The sequence below is a fragment of the Dendrobates tinctorius genome, unplaced genomic scaffold (assembly GCF_039654945.1).
Source record: "Dendrobates tinctorius isolate UK_male_01 unplaced genomic scaffold, ASM3965494v1 ptg000058l, whole genome shotgun sequence".
In the NCBI taxonomy this organism is placed as follows: Eukaryota; Metazoa; Chordata; class Amphibia; order Anura; family Dendrobatidae; genus Dendrobates; species Dendrobates tinctorius.
Genome location: NW_027361726.1, coordinates 16,233,819 through 16,245,020, shown reverse-complemented (window position 1 = coordinate 16,245,020; position 11,202 = coordinate 16,233,819). Strand labels below are relative to the sequence as shown.

Genomic DNA, 11,202 nt, shown 5'->3' with positions numbered 1-11,202 from the left:
CCTGGGCGTGCGAGGGTGACCCAAGTGGACTACAGTCTGTTAATGTGACGGAGAGCCAGTGTTTGCCGGTACTGCCACCCTCAGCGACGACTACTCCCCTGGCCTCCGTTTCACTTTCATTACTTGTTTAAGAATGTGAAGATTTAGGTCAAATTATGCACAAATATGGACAATTCTGAAGGGTTCATAAACATTCACCAATGAATAAAAATATTTATATTATTATTTTGTTTTCTAGTTTGCATCATGAATGCTTCTTGGTGGTGGAAGAGACTCTTTCCTGATCTCACAGTAAACTCCATGTCGGTCTCAGCGGCTCGACTACATTATTTGTTATCCTCTTTGTCGCCATGTCCATGTAGATGGGCAGAAATCTGAGAGGATGATTGGTGGCTTCCAGGGACAAGATTCACAGAGATTTAATTATTAACTGGCTGCAGCAGTTCAAGCCACTGGGAAATGACCGGGAGTGAAGCAGATCTAGGCGTCATCCCTGGTGCACAGATTTCCCCATAAGAACCAGTTATGGCAGATATGAGGGTCTCCAGGGTGCTGGTTACACTGGTGCTGCTATCATACACCACACAGGTTCTTATGCAGAAGATTCTGTCTGAGTGGAAGAAATGCGGGGACCCCAACTGTGAAAGTAAGTGCACCCTATTACAGATTCTTCTGTGTTTGATTTCCCATGGACCCTTGTGAAGGGTTTGATTAGGTGACGGCTCCAATATGTTTCCATTGTCACAACCTCCTGAGATTTTTACATTGATATTAGGACAATTGTGACTCAGGAAATGTTTGCAGGAGTCACCAGAAGCTGTGTCCATACCTCACTAATCTTATGTCACTGAGGCCGATGCACATTACATTGTGTATTACTTTGACATAGGCGCACTATGGATAATTCTATATAATGTTTGTGGTTTTGTGTAATTGGGATAGAGAGAAAACAGCGAGTTACGACACAGAGGGGACGAAGGTCACCCACTGTTTATAGCTGGTTACAGATAATGAAAGCAGGGGAAGAGTAAGCTGAAGTCTGCAATGATTAAATACGGGTATGGACTGGGACAGAAATTCAGCCCTGGCATTTGCAATCACACAGGCCCATGCTGTCCCCATCTCCAAGCATCAGATGGGGATATATTACTAATATTAGCCTGGATGGAGGAAGCAAGATTTACTGCAAGACAAATATTTCTAATGACACCTGTGGCCTGCTAAGGTAAGTGACGGCGTCAGCGACTTTGTGCTCAGTCACAACTGTTAACAATATGGGTGTCTTGAGAACACCGATTCTGGTAACAACGTAGCAGACAAGGCAGCCCACAACCAGACAGGCCCTTCTGGCAGGTGCCAGAATTGCCAAATGGCCAGTCCAGCCCTGATTAGATATAGCTTACACTCCATACCATGCCATACCCGTCTTATCCTGCTATATTCCTCTATACCCCATTATACCCCTCTACACTCCACCGCATGCTCCTCCATTCTCTTCCTTACCTATTCATACTCCTCCATGTGCCTCCATATTCCGCCATTCTCCTCCATGCTCCTTCCTTACCTCATTCTCCTCTATTCTCCTCCATACTCCTCCATTCTCCTCCATGCTCCTCCCTTACCTCATTCCCTTCCATACTAATGCATGACCTCCATTCTCTTCCATGCTCATCAATTCTCCTCTATTCTCGTCCATTCTCCTCCATTCTCCTCAATACTTCTCCGTACTCATGAATTTTCCTCCCTTCCCTCATTCTCCTCCGTACTTCTCAATACCCCTCCATTCTCATCTATGCTCCTCCGTTCTCGTCCATTCCCATGCATGCCCCTCCATGCTCCTGCATTCTCCTCCATGCTTATCCATTCATGCTATTTTATTTGCCTCCATACCCCTCTATACTCCTCCATTATCCTCCATGATCATCCATTCTCCTCCATATCTCTCCAAGCCCCTCCATACTCTATTTTTCCTCATTCTCCTCCATTCTCCTCCTTTCTCCTCCATGCTTTTCCATACTCCTCCATACTCCTCCATTCTCTTCCATGCTCTTCCATGATCATCCATACTCATCCATGCTCCTCCATTTTCCTCCGTGATCCATTCTCCTCCATGCTACTCTATATCTCTCCATGCCCCTCCATACTCTTTCATTCTCCCTCATTCTCCTCCATGCTCCTACATGCCCCTCCATATTCCTGCTTGCTCCTTCATACCCCTCCATTTTCCTCCATGTTCCATGCTCCTCCATACCTCTCCATGGTACATTCTCCTCCATACACATGCATGCTCCTCCATTCTCCTCCATACTCCTCCATTCTCCTCTAAGCTCCATTCTCCTCCATGATCATCCATACTCCTCCATGCTCCTCCATGCTCCTTTCTCATCCATATCTCTCCATGCTGCGCCATACTCCTTCATTCTCCCTCACTCTCCCATGCTCCATTATCCTCTATGCCCCTCCATACTCCTGCTTGCTCCTTCATACCGCTCCATTCTCCTCAATGCTCCTCCATGCTTCTCTATGCTCCTCCATAGTCCTTCAATCTCCCTCATGCTCCTCCATTTTTTCCATGCTCCTGCATGCTCCTCCATGCTTCTCCATGCTCTTCCATTCTCCTCCATGCTTCTCCATGCTCCTACATGCGCCATGCACCCCCATTCTCCTTCATTCTCCCTCTGGCTTCTCCATGCTTATCCATGCTTATCCATGCTTCTCCATGTTCCTCCATTCTCCTCCATGCTCCTCCTTGCTCCTCCATGCTTCTACATACTCCATTTTCCTTCTTGCTCCATCATGCTGCTCCATTCTCCTCCATGCTCCATTCTCTTCCATGCCCCATACACCTGCATGCTCCTTCATACCCCTCCATACAATTACATACTCCACGCTCCTCCTTATAGCCAAACGGATGGTGAAGGTTAGGATGGACTTAATGGGGCAGTGGGATGTTACAGAGAAGTTCAGCACCCAGATAATGCGCCTCTAATTCTAGGAATGACAACGGCCATTTCACGCAAATGCACTTCTACGGGGACGTGCATTTGCGCGAAACGGCCGTTGTCATTCCGGCACCCCTGCTTCCATTCTCCCGTTGAAGATGTTCCAATAAAGTTTGAATTCGAGCCTAGTGAGTGCCATTCATCTTTCTTCATTACTTCTATACAGCAGAACTGTTTTTTTCTGGATGAGAACCCTAAGGTTTCAGGTTTAGATGCCGGCTGCAGCTTTTGCACAATAGTATGTGCTCACACAAGAGGTGTCTCAGCAGTGTGGATTTTCTTTTTTCCTTTGTGGTTTGCATAAAAATACTAAGTCTTGGCTCTGAGACAGAGCTGCCTGCAGGGTTAATGTGGGCTCTTGGGGGACAGACTCCTGGTGGGCTCGCACCTCTTTGTTTTTCATTTTTCCCCTTCGTCTTCTGAGATATGTAACTTTTTTATATCCATATATTCATCCCCTCGTCAAAGCTCAGGCGAAACGCGCGTCGTGCAGGTGCTGGCTGCTGCGGGGTTCCTTCCTTGGTCAGTATGTATGCTTTTTAAATGACACTTGCACTTTCCATTCTACTTTGGCACTTTAGACTTGTTTTTTACCTATCCCATTAATGATATTTTGGTCTTAACTAAATTGATATTGGTATGTCTTTCTTTTAATAGAGACCAGTATATTTATTGTTATCTTATTTTTTTGTTTTTTGTTTGCGTGCTTTTGCCTCAGCTGCTGACTTGTTTATTCTGTTTTATATACACCTTTTTGATCCTTATAAGGAAATTAATTTGTGATTATTTTAATGATATTTATATGAGAAATTTAAGAATTACCTCTGGGATCTTGCCCCAAGATTTTTTGAATTTTATGTTTGATGAATCTGCATTTTGACAACTTTTATGATCCATAAGATTTATTGATCATTATTGTAATTATTATTATTATTTGGCATATTACGGTAATATATAACTCTGTGATCATGTTGTCAGTTATATGAATGGTGCTACAATCTGTAAAAATGTCCCTCTTGGTGTATACATATTTTTTACCCCGTACTTCCCTGCACTGTTTTTCCACCTGTTTTGCTTCCCCCTAGTTTCCTTTTTTCTGTATTTGGATTGTTTTATATTCTATCAATAAATATGTTTTTAAAAGATTATTTAGTTGTATGTCATATTTATAGGATTACATCATTGAGTGGACATACAACATATTTATATTTGAGCCATATTTGTACTTTTTTATATTCCAGTCACTAGAGCTGTATCAAGGCTTGATTTTTTTTTTCCACTACATTTTTGTCCCGTAGTTTTTATCATTATCATTTTTGGGGCAATTTACTTCTTTTTTTTTGGGCATGTACAGTATGGGATAAATATTCTGATACTTCATTAGTATCAAATATGTTAAACATGTTCATACTTTTATATATTCTTTTTAATGTTTTATTTTTTGTTTTCACATTTTTTGGTCCCTTTAGGAGACTTGAACATTTGATCATTTGTAGAATGCACAATACCGTAATACCGTAATGTTTCAGAGTATTGTAATATTATCTATCAGACACAGGTTTGAGGGCCTGGGATGGACAATGGCATCAAAAGGGACCCCTGCCCTTATTTGTAGCCTGTGAAATGCCATCCAAGAGGTTAAACTCCTGGGATCGGAGCAGCTGGGATCGGAGCAGCTGGGATCGGAGCTGTTGGGATCGGTGCAGCTTGGATCGGAGCAGTTGGGATCGGAGCAGCTTGGATCGGAGCAGTTGGGATCGGAGCAGCTTGGATCGGAGCAGTTGGGATTGGAGCAGTTGGGATTGGAGAAGCTGGGATTGGAGCAGATGGGATTGGAGCAGATGGGATCAGAGCAGCTTGGATTGGAGCAGTTGAGATAGGAGCAGTTGGGATCGGTGCAGCTTGGATCGGAGCAGTTGAGATAGGAGCAGTTGGGATCGTGCAGCTTGGATCGGAGCAGTTGGGATTGGAGCAGCTTGGATCGGAGCAGTTGGGAACGGAGCAGCTTGGATCGGAGCAGCTTGGATCGGAGCAGTTGGGATCGGAGCAGCTTGGATCAGAGCAGTTGGGATCGGAGCAGCTTTGATCGGAGCAGCTTTGATCGGAGCAGTTGGGATCGGAGCAGCTTAGATCGGAGCAGATGGAATCGGAGCAGCTGGGATCTGGGCATCTGGGATCAAAGCAGTTGGGATCGGAGCAGCGGGATTGGAGTAGTTAGGCTTGGGTATCAGTTGTATGACACAGCTCTTGAGCACACACCAAACATGTGGTAATGTCACAAGTACAAACCCGGGCAGAGTGCGCCCACCAAACACCTTGGGCCAGATTTGCCCGGATTTGCTGGCTGCAGGCACTGACCCTGTTCTGAGATGATAATGACTTCTGAGATATTATAAATGCATGAAATAAACATTTGGAGATAAGTCCATTATCTGAAATAATGAGATATGATGAAGGAGTCTACGGATCAAGAGCTCTCCTGTCACATTGTATCACATGATTGTCCTTTCTCTTTGTTAGATTTGTCACATTATCGTAATTTCTCCTTGTAACACTGTATCACATATTCTTTGTTTTCTCCTTGTTACATTGTATCACACATTCGTCCTTTCCCCTTGCTATATTGTATCACATGCTAGGTATTGTTCTCTTTGTCACATTGTATCATATGCTCAGCTGTTGTGGCTTTTTTCACTCTTTGTTACATTATATCACATTCTCGGTGTTTATATGTATTACTGTACATTGTATCATATGCTCTCAGCCTTTCCCTTTGTTACATTGTATCCCATGCTTGTATTTTCCCTTTAAGGTTTGATGATGCGAGTTTCAGCAAATCAAGATTATTCGGGACCCGACTGCCGATTCTTGACTTTTAAAACAGGAGATGAAATTAATGTTTATTACAAGCTGACCGGAAAGAGGGAAGACTTGTGGCAAGGAAGTGTAAGTCACCCAGCGTGGTCCCGACCACCACTGCCCCTGGGCATGGCCTCTATAGCTGGTGACAGGTGCCCAGTGTTACTGATGTCGGTCCAACATGTTCATTTATGGTCACGATAGAAAAGGATGTATCAGAAGGTTTAATTTTGAGCGCTCTGTGTCCCTATGATAACACTTCCATCCCCAGCAGGAAGAATTGGCACCATTGCAGCCAATCAGATCATTTGCAGGAGAAAAAAAGAGAAACAGGAAATCAGATGTGTTATTATGATGGGCAGAGTCCCTATGATAAGAGGGAGTGGGTAAAGCACAAAGTGGGAAGTGTTTCCCCACTGGATGCCTGTAAATTCAATAAGCATAAAAATAGGTAAAAAATGATTTATTGTATAATAAATCATCATATAATCTGGTATCTGCACATCCTTCCACCATCTATTGTTCTCCAGCTATTGGAGAACTACAGGTCCCAGCATACCGGTGAGCGTTGCCCGTTGCTCCATTGCAATTTTTTCTCATATTTTTCAGACAGGAAAAGCATACGGCTTCTTTCCAAAGGATTCTGTTACTATTGAGGAGGTTTATCTGGGTGAGGAAATAGAGATCCCGGCGCAGGTAACGATATTTATGTCACAACATTGAAACTTTCTGACTCCATGAGGACGTCAGTGACTCCAGATTAACGGCATTTGTCTGTTGGAGTCTAATGGAGTTTATAAACACTTCTTGTCTCATCGTCTTTTTAATTCCCTAATGCTTTATACTGCAGCTCTGCTCCATTAAGGTGTTTATATTATAGGTAATTACAGCTGAGCTGCATTGTCTGTTGGAGTCTGAGGAAGCCTGAAATCCACCTCCTGTCTTATAAGAGGCTCAGGATGCTTTTCTTCCCCTCAACTTCCATGCTTTACACTGCAGCTCTGCTTGGTCAAAATGAATATTGTCTTGATATACTGTATATATTGTAAACTTCCTTCCTGGGTAGGACTTCAAGTCCCGTGTGGCACTGTTATGTGTTCATTGCATGGCACAATTCTGCGGACACTGTATTTCTTTACTCATTTTCCACTATATGTTGGAATTATTGAAGTTGTGACTCTCCTTTTTTCGTCTTTGCAACAATCGGGTAGTAAAGGATTATAAAAACATGGCTTCCTTCTCCTAAACACAGCACCATCCCTGTCTACAGGTTATGTCTGGTATTGCAGCTCAGCTTCATTGACGCAAATAGTGCAGAGCTGCAATACAAGACACAATCTGTGGACAGATGTGGCGCTGTTTGGGAAGAAAGCAGCCATGTTTTTATTACCCTGGACATCCCCTTAAAGGCTCTTAAATGAGAATAACAATGAAACCCTTCTTATTTTCTCTCCAGGAGATTGATTTTGTGTGTCTGGACGGAGGGGAATATGTTTTTGAGAACGAAGACAGTGTTTTACATCATATCAAAAGAAACAAAGACGACCCCATAGACCAAACTATACAGGAAGGTAAGAATACAGGAGGTAATGCAGGACAATCCCAATGTATGTAAAGATTTGCATCTTCCTTTTAATATTAAAGGGGTTGTCTGAGATGAATACAAGGAATCAGTAAACAAAATGAAGACCCTGTTTTATAATCCTGGACCTCACTAAAAGCCACCCTGTCATTTCAGATAAGTGTTCAGAATCAGCCTTCTTGTCTGTAAATGAGAAATAACACTATTTCTGGCTATTATATGCTGCAATATCCTGCATTTATCTCCAATTTTCCCCTCTGCAGCCTTTATGTCTAATTTTCAGTTGTCTCTGAGCTAGTGGGTGCAATGTCTCCCATACGCAGCACACACAGACATGAGGAATTCCAGCTCTCCTGCCTCTATGCAGCACATAACCAGAAGCAGCATGGAGGACATTAAACAACAGAACTGAGCAGTGTAGCTGTGAGTCCAGCACTGAAGTGAGATAAAAACTTATTAAACTTACAACAAGGTAGCAGCATCATGGTTGACATTGCACTGTAGCTGTGAATCCAATTCTGGGATGAGATAAAAGGCTTATTAGAAAGCAGTAGTATGGTGGATATTATAGAGCATTACTGAGCAGTGCAGCTGTGAATCTAGCTGTAGAGTTAAATAAAACTCTTACTAGAAAACAGCAGTATAGGTCTGTTTCTCTCTCTTTTTCTTCTTCTTCCTCCTCATTTCCTAAACAGACATCAATAAGCAACTGTAATCTGATCACTCAGTGAGCTTGCAGTCCCTTGTTTTGAGCAAGACAGTATTTCAGAATGAATGATTAATTCAGGAGCAAAGTGGAAGAGAAGTGGCTCTTAAGTGGAGAAGCACTGATAACATATATTGCAAAGTTTCTTAGATTTTTTTTTACTATTGATGCATGTAACGGTTAATGAGACGACTGCAACCATTTAAAAGTAGTGTGTAGGAATATTGACCACTTTCTTATGTTAGTGTAGATGTCCTCCAAATTTACCAGCACGTAAAATCGCTGCTGATGGACGAGCATGTGACCTGTCTCCTCCATGTGGATGGGACTAGTCACATGACCATGCACCAGCAGCCACTGTATGGACAGGAGTGTCGGTGAGGAAAGCTGCACTAACAAGAGAAAGTGGACAACACCTTTAACTATAATGGATCTAAGTTACAATACCAGACACAACCTACGGACAGGTGTGGTGCTGTTTTTGGAAGAAAGAGGCCATGTGTTTCTAAACATATACATCCCCTTTCAGTTAACGGTAGATTTGATCCAATAAACTTCCATTTCCTTGTAAGCCCATTCACAGACATGAGCATCCCGATGATCCAATACGATTGTCCCGATGATCCAATACGATTATCCCAGCTCTGATAGCTCATCATTACACGTGTTGAAAACATAACAACACCAATTGATTTTGATAATACCATTGCTATTTAAGCAATTTTCCCATATATAAATATAGGGCTGTCATGGTCAAATGCTAAACAGATACTATTTATAATATCAGAAACTTAGCTACATTGTTTCATTCTACAGATGGACAATCTACCCAAGATGTCATCATCCCAGAGTCTCCAGAGCCCGAAGTTCAGGAGTCTTGGACTCCCTCCGGCATTGCTGGGTGGTTTGGCATGGGAAAAAAGAATGAAATGAAAGATGCAGAAGCTAAAATCATAAACATGGAAATCATAAATGAAGAAGCTGAAGAAGCTCAGAAACAGCAGGAGGAAGATACTCCTGAAAAGTCTGGCTGGCTTGGAGGCAGACTCAAAAAGTTTCTGCCCTTTGGAGAAAAAAAAGATGAACCAAAAGTCAAAGATGATGAGAACTATGGAGGAGACTCTTCGACCTCTAATGAACAGACTGACCAAGACCAAATCAATACAAAGAAGGAGGCTGAAGATTCAAAATCAAAGTGGTTTCACTTCGGAATTAGGGATGTTTTAGGATTTGGGGCCAAAACTGATAAAAAAGAAGAATCGAACCTGAATGTAGTAGGAACAGACGATGAGATTTCTCCAGAGAATCATAGTCAAGATAGTAATCCAATGCTTGCTCTATCGGAGACCTCAAGAATGGACCAAAGTGAGAAGACAAAGGATGTCCAAATGGAATATATGGCTGTGACCAACGCACCAGATAAAGGTGGGTCTGATGAGTCTGCAGAAAAAATGTGAGAGTGAGGGTAGATATGAGGTCTAGAATGTGTAGAACATTTGACAAACAAGTTGTAAAATGTTCCCTGAGTTACAAAAAACAAGATCCTTCCACAAGTCAAGGAACATCACAAAGATTCAATCCCATTGTGTCAAAACTCAGATAAAAGTCACAGCAGGGAGAAGGAGGAGATAGAATTTGGAGGGATGGGACATTCCACACAAATGTCAGGAGTCAGGACATAAGTCTAGACTAGGAGTGGTGAGCAATGACTTACATAGATATCTTCTTACATTGTAACAGGGAAGTGAACTAAATGGACTTGGTTCTGTTGTAGATGGAAACAATCAGGATGAATTCAGCCATCTTAAAGAGATGCATCAATCATATGTTCATCTTGATGAAGCATTGACAGAGATAATCAGCACTTTTCTGGAAGAAAAAGTTGAAGAAGAAAAGGAACGAGGACTCGAAGAAGAGCATTTTACAACGGCCTTAGGGTCTAATCAAGCTGATGATACTGGAGAGTATGTAGCTAAGAATAAAGAAGATTCTGATACATTGTCACAAGAGATCAAATTCATTGAAGTTGATTCCTTTGTGATTGACCAAGAGGAACATCAACCAAAGGTTTATCCTGACAATGAAATGACAAAGAAGGTAAACACCTTTCATGATGGAGAAGAACATGATGAGAAACCTGAACTTGAAGACCCTGAACCTGTGCAGACTTCAGAATCTCGTCAAGAAGATGATTCCAGAGATCATAGAGTTATGAGTAATGAATACTCTGACTCATTGTCACAGAGGATTGATGACGGGCTCAAACACGGAGCAGGTTCGGTCATTATAGATGATCACGATAAGGCTGAAGTCACAAATTTCGAAGTAATGGATCAACCACAGATTTCTCTTGTAGATAAATGGACATTGGATAGAGAAGGTGAATATGAAGAGTTTCCCAAGAGACTTAAAGAAAACTTCAACCCAATGGAGACTCAGGAACAGTATGAAATCCAAATTCCTGCAGAAGTTGTGCCTATCATGAGCGATAAATGGAGTCTTGATGACCATTTCTTTGTGTCTTCTCATGATCTAAGAGATGAAGTACAGTCAACTGATGAAGATAAAGTGAGCACAAGCCTAAAGACAGGGAGGAAGGAGGTAGAAGAAACAAACGAAGAACATAAGACCATAGGATCTGAAAATAGAAAGCAAGCTGTGTCCACCACAAGTCAGGATCAGGACTGCATGAGGGGTCATACTGAAGATGCTCAATCATTTCAAGATGGACATCAAGGTCTTACAGCCGGATCTATCTACATATCTGCAGATAAGACGACCGAGGAAAACTTGAAATCTGTCACTGAGATGGTAACAGAATCTCAACTTGATCTAGCAGAAAAAGGCAAAAAGCTCAGGAGCCAAGAGGACACAGAGGATGTGGAGAATGAGAGCGATACCCCTAAATCAAGAGAAGGTGATAAAGATGATGTCTTGTGGGATCTGTTATGGCAGCACTCAGCTTTTTCCAAAATATATATATAAACAAGAAATGGCCCCAAATTTTTTTTACATGATTGACAGGAGAGGATGACTCCACGTTTTGGATTTTT

At 42.2% G+C, this 11,202-nt stretch overlaps 1 protein-coding gene across 5 annotated transcripts in view; it reads left to right on the top strand.

Moving 5' to 3' along the window:
* The first annotated feature begins 448 nt into the window (after nucleotides 1-448).
* The window catches only part of MIA2 (MIA SH3 domain ER export factor 2), a 61,852-nt gene continuing 51,098 nt past the window's right edge, over nucleotides 449-11,202 (top strand). For 3 of the 5 annotated variants that reach the window (XM_073578045.1, XM_073578046.1, XM_073578043.1), the window contains exons 1-6: nucleotides 449-646; nucleotides 5,815-5,948; nucleotides 6,471-6,557; nucleotides 7,318-7,432; nucleotides 8,966-9,574; nucleotides 9,924-11,066. In XM_073578045.1, coding sequence (XP_073434146.1) covers nucleotides 526-646; nucleotides 5,815-5,948; nucleotides 6,471-6,557; nucleotides 7,318-7,432; nucleotides 8,966-9,574; nucleotides 9,924-11,066 — 2,209 coding nt within the window. In that variant the 5' untranslated portion in view covers nucleotides 449-525. Of the gene's footprint in view, nucleotides 647-1,083; nucleotides 1,226-5,814; nucleotides 5,949-6,470; nucleotides 6,558-7,317; nucleotides 7,433-8,965; nucleotides 9,575-9,923; nucleotides 11,067-11,202 lie in introns of those variants that run through there. The other 2 variants (XM_073578047.1, XM_073578048.1) reach the window with 2 other exon arrangements.